This window comes from Pelobates fuscus, chromosome 4, assembly GCF_036172605.1.
Source record: "Pelobates fuscus isolate aPelFus1 chromosome 4, aPelFus1.pri, whole genome shotgun sequence".
In the NCBI taxonomy this organism is placed as follows: domain Eukaryota; kingdom Metazoa; phylum Chordata; class Amphibia; order Anura; family Pelobatidae; genus Pelobates; species Pelobates fuscus.
The window spans coordinates 39,860,183-39,887,962 of NC_086320.1; the positions used below are offsets into that span (position 1 = coordinate 39,860,183).

The following is a 27,780-nucleotide window of genomic DNA, read 5'->3' on the forward strand; positions in this document are numbered from 1 at the left end:
CCCTATACCTGCTGAAGGTGGGGGTGGGTGATAATAAACATAGGTGAAACACCTAAGAGGGCTCTGGACTTAAATTTTAAATTCACTTTGAATTCTCAGTTTACTTAATAACCCTGTTAGTTTTGTCTTTTTTTTATTTATTTTTATTTAGCTCTTTCTACAGTTTTGAGCTTTTTTATGGCCTCTAAAAATCAATATAGAATCAGTTCTGCTTTGTTTTATGCATAATATGACATTTTGTGATATAATATAATTTACAGAATTGCTAAACAATATTTCCAGTTTAATTGAATACCAGTAAGTATCATGTAATAGGTAAAGATAAAAATCTAATATTAAAACTATCATGAAAACCCATTTTTTTTAAATAGTGTGGTTTTCAATCTTTGACATTTTTTTTTTGAGAAGTCAAACCCAGTTTGAGTTTCTCATAGTTGATTTATGTTAACTGTACTGCATGAATTGGCTTTCTGAAGCTTAATGAGTATTTAAACATCTTTCATTTGTCCAGCACAAAAGGTCTGTGTTTGGCGACAATAGCTTTATAGTCTGCCTGGTGGTGTCAGTGTCAAATGTAACTGATTTGGCTTCCGGATTGACACAACCTATTTCAGATTGCTGGACAGTCATCACAAGTCAAAAGAAAGCAGTCACATCTGGTGCAGTAGAGCCAACGGGGATTCTGTATGTTACAGCACAGCCTCAAACACTAAGTTCCATTTGGTCATACATTTTTGTCTTTTTAACATGTATGTTATGGATAATCATAGCTGAATTGGCCTTGAGTTTTTAGTTTGATATTTCTAATTTTCATAAATAGGTTATGGTCCAAGGGAAGCTCTTTTTTCGGACTCCCTGCTCACAGTTGCTTAAAATTGCAGCATGGTGATGATAGCACAATTGCTAACAAATGGATAGATTTCTTAAAAAGTCTGCTTAGCCAGGGTACTAAAGGAACGCGTGGCAGACATAATTCCATTTGCACACACATGCACTGGCAATAAAGCCAAATGTTGACATGATTCCAAGCAGTGCCAATCATAGCAGAGGGGCTGACTGTAGGAGCAAACCAGGGCTGGCATCATGGGATTGTTGACCGCAGTGGAGATGGGGTAAATATTTTATTGATCATATCTAAAGCAGGTATGCCCAAAAGGTAGATCCCCAGATGTTATAGAACTACAGATCTCATGGTGCTTTGCATTCCTTTAGAATGCGTTTAGAATGACAAAGCATCATGAAAGCGGTCGTTTAAAAACATCTGGGGATCTCCCTATTCGGTACCCCTAATCTAAAGCAACACAAATGTATCTTTAGGATTATATATTTGGTGCTCAGTAAAATGGTATCAGTTGAAGTGAACTTTTTCATGACTGCTTCTAGTTTATGTTCAAAGTGTTATGTGTACTTAATGTGCTATTCCAAGCAAGGTTCGTGCATTACCGAGACATATATCCTGAGAGAAACAGTATAGAATATTTAGAAATTGTAGCAGTGGGAGTTCTCGTTTCTACCATACAAAGTAGATGTTGTGAGTTATAGTTATTAATATAAAAAAGTATTTTTATACATCTCCCTGCTTGTTCGGCGAATATCCCAGCTAGCAAAATTGGCGATGTACAACACAGTACGTGGTACATTGGAAACTAAAAACAGATGCTTATTATATTAAACCAGTAATAAATGGAGAACTGGCAAAGGATATTCACCCATAGCAATATTACCCTCCTTATTACTAGATACTTACCACAAGCATATTCTCCACTGCCATATTTATCATCCCTATACCCACTCGCTGCTTTCTTTATTGCTTAATCTGCCCATACACATAGCCCCATTCCCAAAGCCATAAACAGCACCACATTGCATTATTTCCACCTTATCCTTATTCCTCATTCCCATGTGCCCACCATATCTAAACTCATCTTACAAGTCTATTGTTTGCTTAGCCTCATATACCCTACCATAGCCCCATAGTTGAAGTGTTCCACTGCTAGATCCTGTACCTATATCTCCTACCTCATGCCCCTGGTAGCCATATTCCCCAGGCCATCTGCAAAGCAATAGTTCCAAATAGACTTGTGCATGGTGAAAAAACAAATTGGTTTGTTTGAATAGATTCGTATAGGGGAAAAACATTTTTGGTTGGTTAAAATTTTGTTCATATGGCATTTCGGATTGGACGAATTTTGTTCAGAAAAATGGGATCCAGGGCGCCCGTAGCACCATAACCAGTTGTGGATCTCCACTAACGTCTAGTTTAGAGAAATGATTGGCCAGACTGGTACCAAAGAAACAAAAGATAAGGGAAATTATATATATATATATAGCTTGTGCCAAAATGTAAAATTACAAGTATGTGTTCATTGCATTCATACCTTCACTGTATGTATGAGTTCACTACATGCATGTCTTCACGACCCCTGCTGCCTTAGACACATGCACATAAAGCTTTCAGCCAAAGGATTCATCTGTGGTGCCAACCCTCATTAGCACTTTCCTTCCCATTATCCCCATTCTCCTCCCCCTGCCCTGCCTTCTCTCCCCCTTCTATGCTAAATATCACCATTTCCATGGCTCACTTAGTCAACAATCATGTGGGCTCATTAACAGTATAAAATAAAACACAGAAGTAATACATTATCCTACCTAACTTAAGAAAGGGTAATTACAATGTTAGAGCATTTGAATGCATTCTTTAATGTTCATATGTAAAAGTACTTTCTCGAGAGGCAGTAGCTCTGTTGTTCGGGGAACATCTGCCAATAGAAGCATTGTCTTCAGGGACAGCTGCCCTCCTGACTTCATCAGCATTACGTAAATTAGCTAGCTATCCACATAGAACAAACAAGCCTTGCCAAGATCACTGACCATCTCCCAATCTCCAAGCAGTGCTGGTTTCTTTGACACGGAGAGCAACGTATTTCTTTCTTTAAAATTTTTTTGACTGGAACAGAAAAATACATCAAACAATTCATGGAGAACTGGACAATAGTGGTACGGTAGGCTCCTTTCATTTTCTACAAACTCGAGTTCACCAATGTGTTGCATTAAGCATAGCAATACGCTAGTACTGTCAGTGCGAAATCGGATTTTCCTTAAATATAAAAAACACATCTTTGTAGAATGCTATGGTTATATACAGTGTATATTTCACATTATCAATCAGGATTACTGGAGTGGATTTTGACATTGTAACTTAATTTGCAGTAGATGCATCAGTTCTTGCAGCTTTGTACCAATGCAGATTTATTTTTAAACTTAAATAACCGTAATATTAACACTGACAATTAAATCTATGAAAATGTAGATTAATGCTATACATATTGATTGGTAAAACGCGAGTCCTATTGTATTGTACTGTGCTCATATAGTTACTGTATCTTAGTTTTTAGTTGTTTGGCAAATGATAATTCTTTTGAACATTCTGGACATTCTTTTTTTAAATATTATATGGTTCAATTCCAAACGTAAGAAATGGAGAATTTGGTATTCCAATACGGACAACTGGCTGTTACCTGTAGCATTTAATATTTTTTTACATGATCTCTTTAACAATGCATTGAGTATATTTTTCTATCACATTAGAAAACTACATGAAGGTTTACATACATACAAACAGGATCACATCCAATCCAGGTTTCACTCTTTTGGAGGGGTAATACCTCTAAGATGCACATTTCTCTGTAACGTCTAATGAACGTCCTTTTTCGGAAGCTTAAAAACCAGGCTTAACAGCAAATTACCAATGTCTTTGGAATTTAGTTTACGTAAATGATATAATTGTGTTCTAAATGACTTACCCAATTTTACAAAAGGCTGGTTTTAGGTCAGGAATCATGTGAAATGTTCTGAAATAAAAACTGCCATGTTTGCAGCCAAATCTCCTTAACCAAAAGAGGCCGGGTGCTTCCAACGTTTATGCTTTAGCAGTATTGTACCTAGGATTTCATGGCACCAGTGGCTTGTCAAGCCCTGATATTATTGTATATGTGATATATCCCAGATATGAAATGTTTGGAGGAGTCAGTTGATCATTGGACAGATGTCTTCTGCTTTGAGGTAGGGTAGGCCTTCTGCCCACTAAGGGATGTAAAACCTGCCTTCCCAAAGTGAGAACAGAAGTAGCTATAATGTGTCATTGTCATTCAGTGATTCACTGAGTTCCAAATGCTAATTAGAAAATTAATGTGATAAAGGGAAACACACACTGTGTCTTCTTTGTAGTCCCCAGCAGTGTTTTATTCAAGTGTAAATTTGGTGTTGCTCAAGTGAAAATTAAAGAATAAATTGAGTGTTTTGGGGGGGGAAGAGAGGAGATCATCTTCTCTTCTGATCTCGGATTACTAATCAGTTGTGCAAACAGAGGTATCAGTTTGTTTCTTATCTGTCATGGTGTACTTAAACTGTATATGGCCTCAGCCAGCCATTAAATCAATATGTGGCTTACAGCTGGGTTGGGGGCAGTACACTTCCAGTAATTTCTGCTCAAATTAGTGTTTCTCTGGCTGCAAGATGTAAGCCACAACATAGCAATCCTTGCTCAGTTACAGCCAGTTCAGGATCGTGCTCTCAGCATTTCGAGCTGTGCATTACAATAGAGTATCTATGCTGCATCTATTGCCTTGAAGGAGAATCAACAGGCACAAACACACACCACGCTTGTTATGTCAGTTTTGGGCCTTTTTTGGCACTGCTCCCACCTCTTTTGCCCTTTGACCTGCAACAACTAACAAAGGAGTCCTTAAACAAACTCAAGGTTTCACTGCTAATGTCTACACACACACACAAACACCCCCCCCCCCCCCCCCCCAAAAAAAAATACAAAAAAAAGTTACCTTTTGACTTTCTAAAAAGAAAACAGCCTATTGCTTTGCAAAAAGTTGCTCAACCTCTTTAGGCTTGGAAAGAAACTAGGAAGCTAAACAGCCAGGAAAACATCTTTAGTGACGCTTAGGCATTAATATTTCTATAACCAGTCATTTGGGGTTTTAGTGTCGTGTTGGTGCGCATGCAATATTTAGAGCCCGTAGGACCACTCAGGTTTATTCTCTAAACACCCTACAATTGCAAATTTAATCCGAATGGCAAAATCGAGCCTAAAAGAGCCAAGCTGAAATGAAAACCAAGTTATAACACCTCACATTACATATTTTGTAACAGTGCCATTTCATAACTCATATTTGATATTGAACAGACAGCACAGTTTGGGGCTATGGCTTTGTGTGCCGGTTAAGGTTGTATGTTTGGGGTTGAGGGGTTGTGTGCACAGTTAATATGGCATGGTAGGATTAATACAGCAAGCATGTGGTTAATAATGTGGGTGCAGGGTTAATACAGCAGGTGTGCAGTTTATAAATATAGGTATATATTTTGAGGCCATACAATTTATCCTTGGGCTGAAACCCCTGGTGTTACCACCTTTTTACCAGTGCTCCAGAGGTGTATGTCCAAACAAATAATTTAGTTCTCTGCAGAATTTAGACATTCACATACTAACTTTTCTATAGAAGTGACAGTACAAATCTCTCTCTCGCTTCAGGTAAACATTTATCCAGTGATAATCAGGATGGGCTGACATTGGGAGATTCAGTAAACTGCTCAGAGTATATCTAATTTTCTGTAAACTATATGGTAGCAAATGATCCCAGCCAGCTGTTAACAGGGCACACACACCTGTGTGCACACACAAGTGACCAGGCAGACACATCCCTGCCTTTAGTATAGGACAGGATCCTTCAGCCATATACATACACCTTGGGTCAGACAGTGTTTAAAAAATGACATCTAGTCTCTATGGTCTTCCTTGCTTCACTCCATGCACAGAAACAGGGAAGATCATAGAGTCCATAAACAGTCTGACCCAAGGTGTATGTATATGGCCGAAGGATACGGTCATATTCTAAAGTTAGGGATGAGTATCTCTTTTTTTTTTTTTTTTTTTTTTTTAAACAAATATGTCACTAACAAATGTCTATTTATTTTCAAAACTTAATGAAAGGATTTTTATATTAAGAAATAGCTTTGAGGTGACACTTGTCCTTTAAGCTCTGTAAACTTTAAAAAAATATATATTTGCTTTCAAAACTTAATAAAAAATATAATTCAATTAAGGAATACTTTTGAGGTGAAAGGTATCCTATAAGCAAAGTTCTGTTTCGTTTTCCAATCAAATTTAACCACAATCCATCAGCCAAAAGATTTCAACCGAAGGGCAAACAGCAGACACCATGACAGAGAAGGACAAAATGGCTGCACTGAGATATGGACATGTTGTGTAAACAAGAAAAGATAAATAAATATAAAGTCATAATGAAAGGAAAATATACAGGGGCCAAAAAGAAAAGAAAAGAAAATCAAACAAACAAACAAACAAACAAACATAATAGTGCTGCTTCACATTCCTACATCTAAGAATAATTCACCAATAAATACGCTAATTTGCTCAATAAATAAATACGCCAATGTAAATAAAATAATTTGATCTTATCAGGAATTATGTTTTAATTTACACTACAGACCCCAATTTCATTTATGTTATATACTTGGTTAGACAGAAATGAAAGTTCTACATTCCCTCAAACAAGTAGTGCTACTGCTTACAAGTGTAAATAGTGCAAAAGATAAACATAAACACACTTTGGTTCACAGCACTACAGGGCGATGTCAAACTTCACTGACAAAAGAAAATGAAACACAGAAGATTCAGATGTGCCAGTAACACTAAGAGTACTGCCCCCTGACCACACTTCCTATCAAACTCAATATATTTGGTTATATAAAATATTGTGAGAAACGTACACCAACTTTAAAACCCAATAAGGCAAGCTTGTTACTCGAACAACATATCTCCTGTATCGAAGACTAAGCTTCTAATGTTATCCTTAAAGGAACACTATAGTCACCTAAATTACTTTAGCTAAATAAAGCAGTTTTAGTGTATAGATCATTCCCCTGCAATTTCACTGCTCAATTCACTGCCATTTAGGAGTTAAATCACTTTGTTTCTGTTTATGCAGCCCTAGCCACACCTACCCTCGCTATGATTGACAGAGCCTGCATGAAAAAAAAACTGGTTTCACTTTCAAACAGATGTAATTTACCTTAAATAATTGTATCCCAATTTCTAAATTGAACTTTAATCACATACAGGAGGCTCTTGCAGGGTCTAGCAAGCTATTAACATAGCAGGGGATAAGAAAATCTTAATTAAACAGAACTTGCAATAAAGAAAGCCTAAATAGGGCTCTCTTTACAGGAAGTGTTTATGGAAGGCTGTGCAAGTCACTATACACCAAAACTGCTTCATTAAGCTAAAGTTGTTCAGGTGACTGTGGTGTCCCTTTAAGTACCAAATTCTGCCAAGTCTCAAACTCCTTCAAGATTAAATACAGACTAACAGGTCGTTGATTCATAGACTATGACAACCTGCAGTGACTCGGTTTAATGTGCCCTTACCTGCAATGTCAGGTGTTGTATCCAAAGTTAATTTATACAGGGGTCAAGTCCTGGGGAACAAAGTGTGGGAACACACCCAAGATCCACCTCCTCCCCCACAAAAAAAATGATACGCTTGTATGCATATATATACCTGGGTGAAGGGGTGACAATGTGTGGGGGCTGAAAGTGATTGGGGATGGTGACATTGTATGGAGAGGGGGTGATATTGTATGCAGTGTGTGTATGGGGATGATAGATTGTGTGTGAGGATGACAGGGCGTGTGGGGGCAGTGACAGGGTGCGTGTATGGGGGGAGTGACAGAGTGGGTGTGAGGGGGCTGTGACAGGGTGTGGACTGGAGGGGGGCAAAGGTGAGTTCTACTTACCTAAACCCGTTCCTTACGGTCTTGCCACCTTCTTCCAGTGGGTTCTCCTCAGCTCCTGGTGTTTCAGCACCAGGAGCCAGTGCCTTCTTTACTCTCATGCATGCGCAACCTCAGTTTTGAGGTCAATGGAGGATCCCACAAGACTGTAGGATCCTCCAGAGATAAAGTCAATTCTCTGTGGCTGAGGGGGATTTCCACTTCTAGACACCAGTAGCTCTGCCCAGTATCTAGAAGTATTATGCGAAGGATAGATACTGATAAAACAGTAGTCCCTACTTTTATTTATCTATGCTTAAAAAAAAAAAAATACATGCATTTGTTGGGTATTTGCTGAATATATAGAATTTTTTTTCACAATTTTGTGTGTTTTGCTGAATATATTTTCTAATTGTAAATGTTAATTCCCTTTTCATATCTGCATGTAAAGTGTTAAAAATAATCATGAAAAATTCAGGTTAAAAGCAATGCAATGGGTACATGTATATTATCTTTGGATTTTTCCCTGTGAGTTAGGAATTTATAATCTTTAGGCCACTAAGTATTTTAAGGAACTCAGTATATCATTTTACATGTACTGGCATGCTTTGTCCTTTGCCCTCAGCAAAAGCTACATTATGACTGATTTGGCATAGATAGAGTAGAGCTCTCTTTAAAGGCATACTTCAGGCACCTAAGATTCAATAATGTATCTGATATAGCATTGTGAACTGTATGTTAGATCTCTAACCTCATGAACTGTATGTTAGATCTCTAACCATCTTTAAAACCCTGGAATGACTTTAGCCTGCTGACAGTAGATTGCCAGAGTCTGAGGGCAAACACTAAAGTCAAACAACAACTTCCTCAACAAGACTCACTGCTTCAGCCACAAAGTAACATTTAGAGTTCTGGAAATCCATCCTGTTTAACATTAGTTATTAAAGAAATACTAGTGTTAGGAATATGAAACTGTATTCCTAACACTATAATGCCCCTCTGCCCCTGCGCAGGTAAATAAAGGGTTAAAACAAAACTTTTTAAAACCTACTTGTTTCCAACGCCAAGGTCTCTCAGGGCTGGTTTGGGCTCCTCCTTCACTTACATCATTGCGATCCGGAAACCCAATGTGCATATGCACACACTCCTATGCACGCACAGACAAATATGCAGACACATTTAAAAAGCTACGTCAGTGATTTAAAGTGGTCATGGTAGTAGAAGTCTGGATGTGCAGCATTTCTGTTTAAGACGCTGCGCATCCAGAGATACTTGCACTTGTGTGCAGGAGGCAAGTTACACACCCAGCACACGTGACCTTGGAAAAGAGTTCCAGGGTGCCTAATGCCAATTCAGTGCATATTTTATGTATTTTTTTTTGTCCACACTGCACGTTGACGACTTATGTTACAATCTTCTCCCTTGTAGGCATCGTGTCGGCAAGGGGAAGCGCGCTTTCCCCTCCCTCTGTGCGGTCCAACTCACCTTCTTCCATTACTTTTTTTTACAATTTAAAATCCCTTCCTCTTGCACTCTAAGATGGCAAAATGGTCCAATTGCAAGATTCTTTACGAGAAACCTGTGATTGGACCACGCAAGGCACTTGCTGATGTCAGATGACCCTTGCTGATACCTGCCCCCATCCCACTTAGTATGCTTATGCCTCTACCAAATGTAAAAACGATTACATTGAAAACATTAAAAACTAGTGACTATGCAGTCATGTAAGATATCGGGGGAACCTGTGGGGGACTTTAATTAATGATCCCATAGGTGGAGGCACGGGGGGGGGGGGGGGGGAGGGGCTTTCCAACAAAGCTGCCCAGTTGCTAGTTTTTAATGTTTAGTAAATTTGCTCCCAAATGCTTCATGGCATGTTTTTTTTTTTTAAATCGTTGCTTTATAAATATGCAGATTCCTATACTTTGTATGAGGTTCGGATGTGAAAAGCACATATTTTAATCCAGAAATACTAAATGCACTCGGCCAGTTAGCACAGATTCAGTCGGTTGGACAAATTCCAACCTGAATAAGCTTTAATTAACATAAAAATGCCCATTACGGTTGGAATTGTCATTTCCACCTCAGTCTTTACATCAGGATAAAATCTGATGTATAGTGAAAAACCGTGTCACTACGAATAGTCTGGAGTACCGTTAGTTATGAAGCCGAGATGCATTTATAATGACACTTTACATTAATGGCCTCTGTATGTTTCTGTCAAATTACCAAGCCAGCCATGTCCCATTCTCTCCTTGTAGCCTTGAGATATTTCACTTTCCATGTCACTCTATGTCTTCTCCCTCTTCATATCACTTTCCCGCTGTCTGTCAATCGCCCGTTAACCCTCATCATTCTTTCACGATCCACTTTACTTCTCCTCCCATTTCACTAGTTCATCCCCTCCTTGTCTCTCTTGCCAACTCCTTTCCTTAGTCCATAGCCTTTTACCTCCATCACTCAGTAATTGATGTTTTTCTAATTATTAGGCCCTCTTTGGCTGATCAAACTTTGTCAACGGGTGAGGCTTTTTTTCAGTTGTCTAGACAGCCTGCTGATTAAAGTGACGAATTCCACTGGTTTATGCTGTACTCAGAGTCCACTACACTGACAACCTTCGGGATCGGAGATCTATAGAATTCTGAAAAATGCTTTATAGCAACAGACTGGCTTGGAATACAAAGTTAACTTCCACCCAACATCCACATATCAGAAATGTAGCTGTGAAAATGAAAATGCTACAACCGCAGCTTTGCAGTCATTTCCTTGGTAGAAATTCAATATGTGTTTAAATAATTAGCTGTAATGCAGAAAATGTTTACCTTGTTTTTTTTTGTTTTGAATTCTTTATTTTTGGTGTGCAGGTGGTTACAGAGCATATTCAACACGCCACAACAGCGTACATAGATTCATACAGGATATACTGTGGTAGGAGTAAATGCACAATATTATTATTTTTGCTTAAAACAGGCCTAGTATTGACTGTTGCGTTCGGTTAAGTGGTTTAATCTAAACATGAAGCCATAATGAAGTTCCTATTAGTGTCTCGTGTTTACCAGGCAGATCCTGTGTCTTTCCAGTGTAATATAAGCTTGTATCCTGCAGTAATAAGTGAACAACTTGCGTCGTGTAGTAAGCTGGCTACATGCCTGTTATTGGGGAAGTGGTACGTGTTCATGACGTATGAGCAACCGGCTTGGTAATCGTTAGTTACCAGGAAAGGCCTTGTCATGGTTAAAACTGCACAGTTTAGGTAACCGTGGTAACATTCTGCGATATAACAAAAACTTTGCATGTGTGTGGATAAAAAGGAGAAGTTGAAGTTTGTCGTGTCTACGATTTTGCCCATTTGTAATAAACTAAAAAGTAAAAAGTAGAAAGTAAATATTGGTATAGCTACGGCCGTGCATGTATGTGCCAGTTAGGGTATACATCTAACCGTGTAAACGTTGTTACTTGAGAGATAGTGCTTTACCAAATTAGGCGAAAATAAACAATTTTATATAGGTTAAGGTTAGTAGGGTTTCCCGTGCAGTGCTCGTCAGTCAAATCAAGGGGGTACCTGTCGTGTGCATACAGGTTGAGAGCTCTAGAAGTGCAGGCTAGGGTGTTTTTAAGTGGTTACTGGCGGTGTGTTAAGCGGAAGTCGGGAAGTTATTGCGGGTACCACTGTATATTATTACTTAGAAGTAAGGGAACAAAAAAGAAAAATTAGGAAAAGCGCACGAGAGACAATGTCAACGGACAGTTCTGGTTATTCTCTCTGCGTATGAATGTTCTCAGCCGTTGGGTGGCAGGCTATGTTGTTGCCCGGGAAAAGGGGTGCGGGGAAGCGTCCCAGTAGGTCTCGCCCTTATTCAGGTTGCGGCGGCTGTATGCGGCCCTGCGGGCTGTTGACGTGGTACAAAGATCGGTGCTCCTGCTGTAATCTTCCCCAGGCTGCTTGTTGTACTGGCCGGTGGAGTTATGGCGGCCATTGCTCGCTGTGGCGGTCTCAGGTCCTCCAGTGTCCTTGTGGCCTCCTGCAGGTTCCGCACCACCAGAGGGCCGTTTGCGCCTTCTATATGTAGGGCGCGGCCTGGGCCCCATCGGTACTTGGTTTTTTGTTGCAGCAAGAAGGTCGTGAGCTCAGTGTGCCACTTGAAAGGTCAGCATAAAAGGACAGAGTCATGTCCTCAAACGGATAAGTTGTTAGGCCCTTGGTGGCTTCAAGAACGGCCCTCTTGTCCCTCATGTTTTGGAAACTAAGGATTATGTCCCCTGTGGCTGCTGGAGGTGCTGTAGCTGGTCGCGGTAAACGGAAGATGCTGTCTAACGTTATGGATTTGGCCACTTTTGGGGTCAGAAGTGTGGTTAGCAACCGCCTGATGTAGTGTGGAAGTTCGGCCTCTGGCACGGAATCAGCGACCCCCCTGAGCTTTAGATTACTTTGACGACGTTTGTCCTCTTGAGTAGCCAGTTGCTGTTCATGAAGTGAGGTTAGTTGCTTTAGGTCTTGTACTGCCGCTTTTAGCTCCTCTATCTGGTGTGTATGTCCATTAGAGGTGCATTCCACCGACCCGAGCTGTGCTGAGAGGCCTTTCAGGTCATCCCTTATCATGGCCACTTCTGCAGAGATTTTGCTATGGTGGGCGGCCATGAGCTCTTTGATGGCCTCCATGGTCACCGGTGTGGTAACTGGTGCGGGCACCCGCGGTCTGTCTGGCGGTGATGGGGCTTTTGCCGGTACGTAGCCCCCGTCTCCCTCATCAGACGAGCCGTCTGTAAAGTCAGAACATCCCCCGTGCAGAGACGCCATTGATGCTCCGGCTGTCTCATGGGCCTGCTTCCACATGTCCCCGATGTTCATTCCCAGACGGGGCTTGTCGGGTTTTTGTTTTTTCATTTTTCTGCCCATGTGGATCGGGTAAGTAGTGGGGCTCTCTGGGGAGCATTTGGGTCGTAGTTGGGTCCTGTGTGCTTCGGTTTACCACGCTTGGAGTCAGGAGCTCCGCGGCCATGCGACTGTCCTCGTCCGTTGCTAGACCGGAAGGGGAATGTTTACCTTGTTGACAAAAAATGTATGCAGTCACATTCTATTACGATAAACAAGAATGGGAACTACTGTGCTGCATTATACCTCTCAATTATACTATATTGATAGAGACCACTTGAAGAAATCTGTCTCCAATTTTTGTTGTTCAATTTACCTGTCAGAACGGGCTTTGCTATTTGTGCCCCTAGAGGTGTAATTATGGTGTGTGACAACAACAAATCAGGCTCTGCTTTGTACATCATCATGAGTCAAACGCTATTTGGCCTGTGATCATATTTACAATTCTTGCTAATTCTATATGCTTTAGGCAGTTTCTTTATAGAAATTATTTGCAACATTTTGACACAACCTTGTGGATGAGTTCTCACTAATTATGAGATGTAATCTGTATAATCACAAGTTCTGTCTTTGTGTAAATTGTGTGTGAGAAATGTTTGTTTGGGTTGTTTATAGCCTAAAGACCTGTTGTATTGCTTTGTGCTCTTTAAGTCTACCTAAAAATCTATAAGCAAAATATAATTTTGTGGGCACTCGAAAAAGTGAATTTTTAGGAGAGTGTTATAAATCCAGTCCTTCCAGAAGTAAAATAAAAAGGTTTAGTACTCTTAGAGATGAGAGTTTGAATTTCCTGACATTCAAAGTGAATTTTAAATTTCAGGCTAAAGTGGCCAAATTGCAAAACATTTCGAAGCCAGCTATGCTTTAAGTTCCGCTGTTTAGGATTAAGTTAAAATTCACTAGGAATTCACATTGCATTCCTGACGAATCACACTTTAATGAATAACGCTCATGGCTTTTGACTTTTTTTTATAATGGGAAAGAAAAAACGTGTCTGGGTAAATGGCTCTCTAAATAATATTGCTTATAGTTCAAAAAGAATGTGGGTAGCATCTTACCAGTGGCAGAACTAAAATCAAGAGGGTCCTGGTGCAAAAATGGTTTTTGGTCCCCCTCTATCACAAGGACGGCCAAAATGGAGATCTCTATCTGTCGTACAACTCCCACTTTGGGAGCTGGGGATGTATCATTTGCCCATCCTTGCATGGTTGCATTTAGCACTGAGCAGTGAATGTAAGCTTTTTGTATAGAGTATGTGAGAATGTAGGGGTGTATTTGTGTGTTTTTATGTGCTCTTCGCATTGGAAGACAGTGGTTGACTTTTATGTATTGTTTGCTTTTTAATTATGTTTGTGCCTGTATGTAGTGTAGATATTTGAATGCACATATACACACACGTACACGTACATATATACACACAGACACACACTCATACACACACAGCTACAAATACTGATACATATGTAGATACACAGGCACACATATACACACATGAAGATACACAGATACACATAATGACACTCATACAGATACAAACACAGACACACATACATACAGAGACACAGATAGATACAATGATACACATACAAACGCACATGCAAAATATACATATTTTTAGCCACATTTCAGCTTCCTATCTTTTTGGTGTAGGAGGGTGGCCTCCCTGGCATCCAGTCTCCTAGATGAGGTTAGATGAGATGAGTTAGTGTTTTCCTGGCACTGGAGAGTCCCTTTAACATTGCAGCACTAAGTGCAAAAGGGACACTGTACTTACATCACTTCAAGTGTCCCTTTAAATATTACCTCATAGCATTATGCAAGAATTGTTAGTAATTTTGGGCCATATGTGAACAAATCAGTGATATCCTATGTATGCACAGCCCTGATGGCTGTGTTGCCATGTAGCCTGGCACTCATGCATCAAAAGGGAAATCACTAGTGATAGAAATTGTAGTGCTAGAACAACTGAACAACTAAATGCCAGTTTGTTAAGCCCCACACCCCCTTTTTTTTTGGCTTTTCTTAGTTGTTTATTGAGCAGTGTTTCCATACAAAAAAAAAGGGCAAGGGTAAGTCAAAAAAAGGCACTAAAAACTATCAACTTATATTTTGTAAATAAAGCAATAAAAAAATATGCAAGGATTATAATAGACGCACTCTTATTTTATAAGATGTAAAAAATAATATTATGTCAGTTTTCATTAAATTTTATTATTAAGTATATAAACCATAGCTTAAATCTCTAATAAAAACAAAACCCAAACTATATAATTGTAAGTAAACCAGAAAATGTTTCTGCAATTTTAAAAGGTTTTGCATGTGAATTACTATGCAGGCATAAACATGGATAATCGTAACTGTGAAAAGATGTGTATAACGCAACTTCTGACAAGTACTGTTAATCCCTAAGTTATCTAAGAGCATCTACAGCTAGAGAGATAAACAAAGATGAACTGTAGTGAAAGCAATCATTATATCATCTGTTTAGATGATTTTTTACAGGGGCCCCTATTCTGTATCAGGAGACAAGATTTTCTGTTACACTAACAGCAACGAATGCTTGCAAAACTAATGTTCACAGTGGTTTTATATGAAATTAATTGCGTAATTAATAGGAACATTTAATATCATTTATAGCATTCAATATTGTGTGGAGAGCCGCAATGCTCGTTCTGAACTCCGGGGGTGATTTATCAATGTGTCATGATCTGAAGACTAGTGCAAAGTTTTCAATTCATCATTGGAATGTTCCATTAGTTTGCATAGTGTTTATCCAACTTTTTTTCGTGACAGTTCGATACATTTTTCCTGAGTATTCTGATATTGCACAATTCACCGTCAAAAATAAATAAATCTAATCATTCTTGAGAGATGAAAGAGGTGGAAATATACTGGTTCTATGTGCTCTAAAAAACATCGGATAAAGGTTGGGTAGCATTTACGCCTCATAGTTGGGCACGCCAAGGAAAGGGTTTGACTTCAATCCAGTCTTCTTATAACTGCTTTTGAATTCGTTGTGCAGTGATTGTTTATGGGGGAATTTAAACCTTGAAATCGGACATTATTTTGTACCATAGCAAAACAAACGAGCTTTGTTGACCTATTTTCCTTTAATACCCAGTGTCAGGGTACCTGTAGTCTCTACCCTTGAGACGGGTAGAGACTTAGACGTTTTTCCATCCAGACGGCATGATTCTCCCGTTCCTCGCGGTCCCCTCGCGCATGTAAACGCCGGCCGCGAGAGAGCTATGCCTTTTTGTAACGTGATGCTCAATAGTCGACGTCATGACTCTATTCTTGCCCGACCTGTCAGTCAAATCCCGGACACGAATCAGGTCTCGGCGGAGGCGTGATTAGTCTCTAGAACCAGGGTATTTAAGGGAGCTCTCAGCATTTGCTCATTGCCCTGTCGTGGTTCTAGCCAGCCTAGTCACACAGTGCTCCTGTTTTCTCTTGTCTTTTGGTTCTGACCCGGCTTTGTTATTACTTACCTGTCTTCTCTGTTATCCTTGACCCGGCTTATCTCTCGCTTACCTGTCTTCTCGTTCCCTCGACCTCGGCTTGTCCCTGACCATTCTATACGTAGTATTACGTTAAGTCCGGCCATTCTAAGGTCCGGTATACTTATCTGCTACTCTTTGTACTCTGCGTGTTGGATCCCTGTCCCGATCCTGACATTACGACAGGGCCAATGGATCCTGCAGGTACAAACTGTCAGCTTGGTTCTCCTGATCCTAGGTTTGACGCCATGGAGCATAGAATGGATCAGATGGCACTAGCACTACAGGCGTTACTATCACGTCCTATTAATCCACCTGAGGAGATGCGTAATACTTCTATTCCTCCTGTGAGTTCAGGGCTAGAGGTAGCCACTGTAGGTGCTTCTTCCCGAGTTACCCCACCTGTACGTTATGCTGGTTCTCCTGAAAGGTGTCGTGGCTTTTTGAACCAGATCAGTATCCATTTTAGATTGGCCTTTACCTAAGGGTCTCAAGGCCATTCAGAGATTTATTGGTTTCTCTAATTATTACAGACGTTTCATTAAGGGTTACTCCTCTATTATTGCTCCTATCACCAATATGACCAGACAAGGGGCTGACACTAAGAATTGGTCTACTGAAGCACTTCTGGCTTTTAAGACTCTCAAGGAGCTGTTTGCTTCCGCACCAATTTTAGTTCACCCTGATACTACTCTGCCTTTCCTACTCGAAGTTGACGCTTCTGAGACGGGTATAGGTGCCGTCCTGTCCCAAAGGTTGGGTGTGGATAAACCATTACATCCATGTGGGTATTTTTCCAAAAAATTATCGGGCACTGAGAGCAGATATGACATTGGTGACAGGGAACTCCTAGCGGTTATCATGGCTTTAAAGGAGTGGAGACATCTATTGGAGGGGACTTTGCATCCTGTTACCATTTTGACGGATCATAAAAACTTATCCTATATTGGGGAGGCTAAACGATTATCATCGAGACAGGCCCGTTGGTCTATATTCCTCACTCACTTCAATTACATACTCACGTATAGGCCTGGTTCTAAGAATTCTAAAGCTGATGCCTTGTCTCGCCAATATGAACCTTCTGCCATATCTGAGCCGGTTTTATCCTCTATAGTACCTAAGTGTAATATTATCGCTAACACAACTCTCAAAATCCATTCTCCGCTTCTTGATCAGATCAGGAGCTTGCAGCATCTGGCACCTAGACTGACTCCTGCGTCTAGACACTTCGTTCCTCCTGAACTCCAACTGGAGCTCTTACAGTGTCTTCACGAGAGTAAGGTGGCTGGTCATCCGGGCGTTCGCAAAACATATTCCTTGATCTCTAAGGATTTCTGGTGGCCTTCTTTACGGAAGGATATTAAGGATTTTATCGGAGCCTGTGAGGTCTGTACTAAGACTAAACTACCTCATTCGCTTCCTTGTGGTCTCTTACATCCCCTGGAAGTTCCAGAAAAACCTTGGTCCTGTTTGGCGATGGATTTTATTGTGGATTTGCCTGTTTCGAAGAAGCACACTGTTATTCTCACTGTGGTGGATAGGTTTACCAAGATGGCTCATTTCGTGCCTTTACCTAAACTTCCGACTTCACCTGAATTAGCGGAGATTTTTGCTAAAGAGATCTTTCGCTTACATGGGATACCTTCCGAGATTACTTCTGATAGAGGTTCCCAGTTTGTTTCACGTTTCTGGAGATCATTCTGTTCTCAACTAGGCATTAAATTGAATTTTTCTTCTGCTTATCATCCTCAGTCTAACGGAGCCGCTGAACGTACCAATCAAAAGATTGAACAATATCTGCGTTGTTTTGTTTCTGAACACCAGGACGATTGGGTCGGTCTGATTCCTTGGGCAGAGTTCGCACACAATAATCTTGTTTGCGATTCAACTCACTCTAGCCCCTTTTTCTTGAATTATGGTTTTCATCCTTCCATTCTTCCCTCGGTTACTTCTTCCCAGGGGGTACCGTCGGTTGATACTCATGTTGCCAATCTGAAGAAGTTGTGGGATCAGACTCGACAAATTCTCCTACATAATTCTATACTGTATAAAAAACACGCTGACAAACGCAGAAGGCCGGCTCCTACTTTTGTACCTGGTGATAGGGTATGGTTGAGTACTAGAAACATTCGTTTGAAAGTACCGTCTATGAAATTCGCTCCTCGCTACATTGGACCCTATAGGATTCTGAATCGAATTAACCCTGTTGCGTATCGCCTAGCGCTTCCCTCTGCCTTACGTATTCCTAATTCCTTTCATGTTTCCTTGCTAAAACCCCTGATCTGTAACAGATTCTCCTCCAAGGTCTCCTCTCCTCACTCTGTTCAGGTTGAGGGTCAGGAGGAGTACGAAATCAACTCCATCATCAATTCTCGAATCTCCCGGGGGAAAATCCAATACCTGGTTGACTGGAAGGGATATGGTCCAGAAGAGAGGACCTGGGTACCACAGGAGGATGTCCATGCTCCTCGTCTTCGCAGGGCTTTTCATTCCCGCTTTCCATCTCGTCCCGGTTCCTTCCGCCCGGTGGGCGTTTCTGAGAGGGGGGGTACTGTCAGGGTACCTGTAGTCTCTACCCTTGAGACGGGTAGAGACTTAGACGTTTTTCCATCCAGATGGCATGATTCTCCCGTTCCTCGCGGTCCCCTCGCGCATGTAAACGCCGGCCGCGAGAGAGCTATGCCTTTTTGTAACATGACGCTCAATAGTCGACGTCATGACGCTATTCTTGCCCGACCTGTCAGTCAAATCCCGGACACAAATCAGGTCTCGGCGGAGGCGTGATTAGTCTCTAGAACCAGGGTATTTAAGGGAGCTCTCAGCATTTGCTCATTGCCCGGTCGTGGTTCTAGCCAGCCTAGTCACACAGTGCTCCTGTTTTCTCTTGTCTTTTGGTTCTGACCCGGCTTTGTTATTACTTACCTGTCTTCTCTGTTATCCTTGACCCGGCTTGTCTCTCGCTTACCTGTCTTCTCGTTCCCTCGACCTCGGCTTGTCCCTGACCATTCTATACGTAGTATTACGTTAAGTCCGGCCATTCTAAGGTCCGGTATACGTATCTGCTACTTTTTGTACTCTGCGTGTTGGATCCCTGTCCCGATCCTGACACCCAGCACTTAAGTAGAGTGACTAGCTGGCTATTGTCACTGGTGACAGGGGGGTGATCTAAACACTCTGCCTGGGGTGTTGATATTATGGGGTGCATAAGGAAGCCTACAAGTTAAATAGGTTAGGTAATTTGTTCAAATCACAATGTATTGGTGTATACACAGGCCTACATCAGTTCATCTGTAGGACAAGATTTTATTTTATGATCACGAGGCAAGACGGGCCATGGTAAAATAACTTTATTCAAAAGCATGATTCTAAGTATGCATTGACAATTGTTCCTATCAGGGTATGTGCCACTGATAACTGGTATCTGTGTTTTTTTAGTGCATAAACCGGACACGAGACCAAAACAAGCTCACTATAAGAACTGGTATATTCAAATGCCAGGAATTAATGTAATGAATAAGACACATTCTAGGGCACATAATTAACTATAGGGCATCAGTTAGAAAATGGAAGACACTTAAATATGAACATGAGAAACCATATAGACTGGTATAATTCCTGCTGTACCAAAACATGGGTTGATTGACGCAATGAAAACTACCTCTATAGAATGACATTGGATAATGGCGCCATAAGTGGACCTAGTTTGGCAGCGTCCGACGTCAGGTGCAGGTATTGTGACACTTTTTTGTTTAATGTATAAAAAAAAAATGCTTCAAATTGTGAATGCGTCTTTTTTCAAAATAATATCACTTATTGGTCATATTTTATGTATGTGATCACTGGTAAAATTAACAGGAGAAAATGAAATCTGTAGTGTGACAGAAGAACGGCACCGATGTGTAATGTTAGAGTAACAATTTTATACATAAAATGGAGCTCAAATCTAAAACTAACATAAAAGTACAAGTAGTCGTTTTTATACATAATGCCCATTATTTTAAGACCAGTCATTTCAAAGTGAAAATTGTCAGATAGCTTATATATGGCTCATATTATTAATTACAATCAATCCAATAAGACTCACCCTTACAGCAACCTTTGTAATTATAGTTTATTTACTTCAAAGGTAAACAAGTGCTTCCATTAAACTGTATACTAACTATTTAAAAGTATATGATATAGGTGGCAAAATGGTGCCTGTAAGATAGAGACTGATTCACAGGGGTGAGGTGACCATTTGATTCAGCATTAATTATTAAGGTTTCACCTTTGACATTTAGTAACAATTGTGTGAAATATTAGTTTATCCTAGTCTGTAAGATTAGGCTGGCAAGCTCTATCCTCCAATCAAACTTCATTAAATCTCTCAGAGCCTCATTTCATTCTACAATTTGTCGGCTTCATATATTACTTCATGTTTACCCCAACCACTTCGTGTTACCCCAATCACTCAAAGTATAATTTCAGGTGAAGTACGGCAGCATTGGTGGACTTAATCTTACCCAAGTCATACGCCATTTTTAAGGCTTTTGCCTCCCATGAAACCGGGCAGTTTGTTCCTGTTGCCAAACTCTCATGACCTCACCCTTTGTTATTTCAGCAGACCACCCATGTCATAAAGGAAGCTAATGACATACAACTCTTTTGACATCGCTTAGAATCCCTGAGGTGATTACATTTAACTCGGGTGTCTCTGCATGTTCATAACATACCATTTAGGTTGCAGAAACCCTAAGGCAAAGGGATTCCCTTCCCAAGTGTTGAAATCGTTTACGCCTATCCACATACTTTGTCAAAATTCCACTCTTCAGTGTCTAACTTGTACCTGGATAACTGCACAGTTTTTGTACAGTAAAAACCATACCTCATAACCTCTTTCCTCCTCTTCCCCTGCACTACTGCCCTCATATTTCAAATTCCCTTTTAGTTATTTGTCTTTTTATATAACTATGGGGTATATTAACCATAGCTTACCATATGTGAGTCACTATATTGTATTTACTTTGCATGATTTCAGTGTATGTTGTGGTATGTAGTTATAATGTAGATAACATCATGTGAATTTTAAACTCATGTATTGTATGTACTAAACACATTTTCATATTTTACTGGCTAGTGAAAAAAATCAAAAAGTGAATACAATTTATCTATATATTGTATTATTAATTTATTACTATCTAACGGCATGTAGTGTTTTTTCTTCAATTTTCTCATATATTTAGAATTGTTCAGCACTTTACACTATGCTAACAGGCTATAAATAGGGTTGCGTGAAAACTAACATCTATTTGCAAATTGATGGAGATTTTGATAAATGCTGCTTAATGCCAGGCTGTAAGAAAATGTAACCATATATTTTTATCTTATAATCATTTACATTTATTTACTATTCGTGTTGTCTAATTGTTTTTAATGGTCCAGATAAAATACATTCAATCATTGTATAAACTTAAAGTAATAAAAAAACAAACCTATCCCTAGATGATGAGTAACTGTCCTGGTATGACATGCAAGGCAAGTCTTAGCATATTGATATACGTGTTGTGTAGGGTTATAATAAGTCTTCTGAGTCCAGAACATTTAGTATCCATCAGTTTTCTGCCATTTCCATGAATACTGTTGCTCATAAACAATCAAATGAGGGGGAACCTGTTAGCAGTCACGTTCATTATTAGTAAGCTCCACCTGTCTGAAAACCAGACCTCACGCTCACTCATTGTGATCACAGACATTACTCTTTTCCCACCAGGTTCTTTAGCTCTTCTTATCTAATTATGAAATTATATTTACCTCTTTGTGCATTGTACTTTCACATGATCAGAGAGATCAGAACAGCAGTTCCAATGATTTTTTTTTACTGACTTGTAGAGGATTTAAAATGACGCTGTAAGAATTTACTTTGAAATGGTTGGCTGCTAAACTTACCCAATTTGTACACGAGTTCATGCCAAAAATTTAAAGTTTAGAAACTAATTTGGTTTAACAAAAACCTGTCAATCCTCTGTGGTTTAGACAATAGAGATATATATGCAACACATGGCTAACTGCAGAACTGAAATTTGATTTAATAGACCGTGGCTAGAAATCTAGATTTTGATATACAAGTGAAGGAGATGGTTAGACTGAAGAGGATGTGTTTACATTACTTTATATAGGAAGATCTCCTGTGTAATTACTCACACAGTCCTCAACCATCTTGTGTGTCCCTGGAAAAAGAGCCATAAATCCCAACGAACCCTCAAATAAATTTACTTTATTCTAAGACTGCATGATTTGTGTCCTGGATCCCCTATAATCCTCAAATGCCATAACTCCATCCTAAAACCGCATGATTGGTATCTTGAATAACACTTACATATCTTCACTCCATCCAGACACTACATGACTGGTGTTCTGGATCCTTTAGAACCATCACATGTAATAACTCCATCCTGAGACTATATGACAGTTATCTTGGATCCGTTGGACCATTAAAAACCTCACTCAATCCAGAGACTGATGTTCTTGATTCTGAGGCAGAGACACTCCTGCCTGCAAGAAACCAGGCAAGGACAGACAATGATAGAGATCATGGCTAAGCTGCCTCCTAAACTACATTTTATCTCAGGTAGACTGAAGAAAAGGAAATATCACTAATTTTAAACAATCAAGGGCCTGAATATTGGTCCTTCAAGCAATTTCCATGAAACTAGTGTTAAAAAGGTAGAATTTTCATTTGTATAAATTGCCCAATATCATATTTTGACATATTTAATTATTTTTGAAGATGGTAGACTTGTACACAAATACATCTCAGCTGTGCTTGACAAATCAAACACCGTAAATCTAGGGCAAATGAATCGATTTGTTTGTGTATAGATATTGTAAATCTATGGCCTAACAAATTGATTCATTTGTAGATGACAGGCATTGTATTCGTTTAGCACAGCTGAAAGAGATTTACAATTACAATGATTTATATGCCGCCAACTAGAAGATTTTAAGAATTTGATTAGTTACCCAAGTTCCACATTAAAGAGAACAGTGTAACGAGCAACAGGGTACCATGATAGGGTGAACAGTGTTAGGGGAAATGAGGCTCCAGGCTAGTGGGGGAGATTTTAGGGTAGCAAGGTCTAATGTGAACATTAGCAGAGGTTGATGGTACAGGTAAGAGGGTCATGGCTTAGATGCCAGTTCAGTATAGGTTGTAATAAGTACCTGGTTAGGTTTTTTTTAAGTTAAAATGGGCCCAATGTTGGAGTTACCAGTGTTAGCTGGAGCAGAGTCAGAGGTCAGGTTTAGCTAGGTACTTGGAAGGCAATGACAGGCTGTCTGGATAGCACTTCTAGTGTTATTATTATTTATATAGCGCCATCAGATTCCGTAGCGCTGTACAAAGGGGTTGCCCTATGCTCACAAAAACCCTAAACCCTAGAATCGAATCTAAAAAAAAATAAAAAATAATCAAGTAATATAAACCACTGAGCAACATAAGACCATGAGACATAAGGTTGAGGACCTACTGTTATGTATATATCGCTCTTTATACTAATATAGCACTAATAGGGGTGTAGTTATGTTAGAGTTAATTGATCAACCACTTACAAAAATTATAAAATATCTTGCAAGACTAAAAAAAATCCACATGGCATACTCTAACTGAAATTTCCAAAGCAAGCAATGAAAAGATGCAATAAATGAAACAATAAAAATATTGTAACTTGTTGAAGCATTTTCCTAAAACACTTTTTGGTTAGAGTAACCCATACTGTGCATGCCACAAAGGGGGGTCATGCCGGGATTGAACACCTGCTGCCAGCATGCTGTGTTTGTTGACGGCGAAGTCATGGAGGAGACAGGGCTTCCTCCGCGATGGACCAATTCAATACTCCTTGTAGAGAAGCACTGGGGACGTCATGGTCATGCTTGCCAAGCACATTCAAATTTCCCCATAGCAGAGCATTGAGTAGCATGTGACTGAGAGTTCCTTGGACTGTGCAGCGGAAGCGCCTCTAGTGGCATTCAGTATTACAGCAACAAGAAGAGGTACTAAACCTGCAATGTTTTACATTGCAGGATTAAGGGGAAAGGGACCACCTAATTGAGATAAAGTGGCCTTGGTGACTATAGAGTTTATATAACATTAGCCACCCAGAACTATTGTTCTAAACTGGCTAATAACATCCCAAATATGTTGCCAGAATTGTTACACATCCAGCAGTAGAGGGGTTAAACTCTGTATATCAAGTGTTGGACATACATACTCCAAGCACTATGGCCACTTCAAATTACTCAAGTGTTCATGGTGCCTGGAGAAACCCTATTCATAAATACATTCCTCTAATATCAGGCAGTCCTGTGCCATTATTCACAAGGTTTCTGTGTATATAATATTTTTATTAAAAATCAAAAAGAGAAAATGCCTTTTGAACACGCCCATCCTTTATTCAAATGGTATGCTGATCAGCAGGTTGTGGTAAAGAGCAGTGAATGTAAAATACAAATGGTGTCCATTCTCTAAATGGAAATGAACTAAATTTTGAATGGTAAAAGGGAGTCTGTAACAGTCAAACTGTGGCAAAAAAAAAAGCTTGCCTTTCTCTTGCCATCTGGATTTCAGATCACTACAATTCAGAGTTTAGTGAATAAACCCCTTAAATCGAAAAAAAAAACTTAGTTAAGTTGTAACATTTAAGTAACAAAAAAATAGCTAGATTGGAAAAAGTCTTTAAAGTCAAATTGAATCACGGTTTGCTTAATTTAGCCTAAACGTTGCCATTCAGATTCCAGTTTGCTACAATTCTAAATGTAGCAAATAAACGAATTACAATATGTGCTGAATATGAAAATATCACAAAAATCTCTACCTCAGCTATAGCCCCTGGGTGCCTCTGCTAGCCATCTTTTTGCAACTAGATGCATTATTATTCACCACAAATTCGTGTTTAGTGAATAGGACACCCCCTTGCAGAGCACACTGGCTGGCAGTGCTGGGGAGAGAAAGGGAAACACGCAAAGTGTAAACTTACTGGTGTGTGAGCAGAGTGAGCTTGGAAGGGGGAGTTGAATGGTGCTTAGAGCAGCCTCTTACACTGGGAGCTGTGATTTGTGAGTCCAACATGATGAAATCTCTCTTTGGACAAATCAAATGAGCCTGTCAACTTCACCAGGTGGGATTACTTGCAGCTAATAGACTGAACCCGCTGGGTAAACAGAACAGAAGCTTTCAAACTAAAGAAAAAAGAGGATCTCTATTGAGTAGCTCAGAGAGGCTCCAGCAATATGGCAATGAAAAAAATATTCCATTTATATCAGGTAGGCAACTGCTTGCTTTTCTGTAACAGACACACTTCCCTGTTTCTCTGCAGACAGTTTATGTATCCTCTTTGCATGGAGAATCCAGACATTGCATTTTGTGATAATCTGAATTTGCAGTCTGTGACAGCAGATCTTGCTGCTTCCTAACACTGTACGCCTATAATGCACAGAATGTTGTGACATATTACACTACTCTCTAATGGATACAATTTGTAACATGCTATTTCTATTCCCAGATCATTTCCTTGGTAACCTTTAGCATTGGAGTAAATGTTTGCTCTGGATTTACTGCAAATCGTTTGAAAAGATCAGAGGATTGGGATGAAATGCCCCCATCAGGTAAGCAAGCTAGGAATTTTAACACATGCTCTTTGTTCTAGACCTAGATACTAATTTTTGTCAATTCTTGTGTTTTATTTATAGCTTCCACCTTCCATTTTTTAGTATGACTTTGTGTAAAGGGGCAGAGCAGTGTCACTTTGTGTTGAGTCAGTAAAGAGATCACATTTCTCTAGAAGGGTGACAAATTGTTAGAACTACAACTACCATAATGCATTGGTAGACTCATGACTGCAGCTCTGAAGTTGATATTCTCTCCAAGAACTTAATTTACTTATATTTCTTGCCACTCCAGCACTATGCTGCAAGTTGTTTTATTATTTTATTTTGATCCAATGACCTAGAATTGATGATCATTTTATGATTCCTATGGTTTAGTTCTGTATTGTGACAAATTCCTTGTTACCACCACTGTCATGCTTATTTAAAGGTGTTACTTTGTGATCAGTACAGTTACATCAATTATCAGTGGTGTATGTTTAATGTGTTCCATCATCTGATACAATTACATCTCTGCATTAAATGGATGCAGCACTCTGACAATGTCACCCTAAACAATGATGTTAATTTTGTTAAGAATACTTTTCTTGTGTTAATGTGTGGTAACAGTCAATTTGCATTACTGCATATCTGTGTTGATTAACTAGGGGGAAACTCTCTGGCAAGGTGAGATACATTTACACAAAATCCCCCAAAAAACTCTCAGTTGTAAAATGGGACAAAGACCACAAAATAATTGTGTAAGACTTGATTGTAATATTTGCATAGCTTTCAGTATCTATGAACATAAAGTGTCTGCATGATCCGACAATTTCCATTCAATTCAGTTGTCCATCTGACATTGGATTAAATCAGTTTTATTTTGTCTGGTTTTTGAATCTTCAAGGAGGAACCTTATTCGGTATTCCTCTTGATTTCTAAGTCAAGACTTTTGGTATCCTTGGGATGTACAGCAATAACATTTATAATAATGGTGGTACTATAGGTCTAAAATAAATGTAAACATTCTTACTAAAAATTGGGACAAATATGTATTGTATGGTTTGAGTCTATCATGGTTATTCAGTAAAGTGAGAATTTGAAGTGAATTTCAAATTTACAGACAAAACAGTTGAACAGGAACAATACTTTAATTCCTTAAATGCTTTATATTTGGAAATTCACTTTAAATTCTTACTTTTGTGAATAACCCTGTATACAAATCATGACATATATTGGGTTGTTTTGGAGCTGCAGGCTTTTTCCATAGAAATACATACAGGCTTTGTACCCTTCCTCAGTTGTCTGCAAAGTGTATTATGAAAAACTAGTTCCACAAAAACCAAAATTAGGAAACCCTCCTCCCCCTCGTTTTTAACTCCCTGAAGCAAGTTATCCAGAATCTCTGTTCAGTACATGCTACAGAATAAAATGTAACTAAATGCATATATTGCTCCCATGGTGACGTCACACAAGCATTGTATGTGTGTTTTAAATGTGTGTTTTTTGTTGTGAATGTATTATGTTGCTGTTCAAATAAGTCCGTAAACTTCACAAACTCCCCAATAATTTGCTATCAGAGGTGTGTCTGCCATGACATTTGTTAGAAAAACATAATTCATTAGAAAACTCATTACATCATAACTATTAATGTCATTATTTTTAAAAACCCCAACATAGTCCACATCACTGTACAATGGATGATCATATAAGCAAGTAAATGCCACAGGGGAGTTTGGGGATACAGTAACAAGGTATTGAGGTACCATCTGAAATGAGTGCTGGATTTGGTAATATTGATATATAAGACAGATGTTGACTGAAACATAGAATGTGACAGCATTCGGCCCATCTAGTCTGCCCAATTTTCTAAATACTTTCATTAGTCCCTGGCCTTATCTTATAGCTAGGATAGCCTTATGCCTATCGCATGCATGCTTAAACTCCTTCCCTGTGTTAACCTCTACCACTTCAGCTGGAAGGCTAT

General features: G+C 39.4%; 1 protein-coding gene across 10 annotated transcripts in view; it reads left to right on the forward strand.

Moving 5' to 3' along the window:
• The first annotated feature begins 2,882 nt into the window (after positions 1–2,882).
• ENPP2 (ectonucleotide pyrophosphatase/phosphodiesterase 2) overlaps positions 2,883–27,780 on the forward strand; it is a 113,764-nt gene continuing 88,866 nt past the window's right edge. For 3 of the 10 annotated variants that reach the window (XM_063451114.1, XM_063451115.1, XM_063451118.1), the window contains exons 1-2: positions 25,239–25,472; positions 25,712–25,814. In XM_063451114.1, coding sequence (XP_063307184.1) covers positions 25,440–25,472; positions 25,712–25,814 — 136 coding nt within the window. In that variant the 5' untranslated portion in view covers positions 25,239–25,439. Of the gene's footprint in view, positions 2,998–25,235; positions 25,473–25,711; positions 25,815–27,780 lie in introns of those variants that run through there. The other 7 variants (XM_063451110.1, XM_063451111.1, XM_063451117.1 and 4 more) reach the window with 5 other exon arrangements.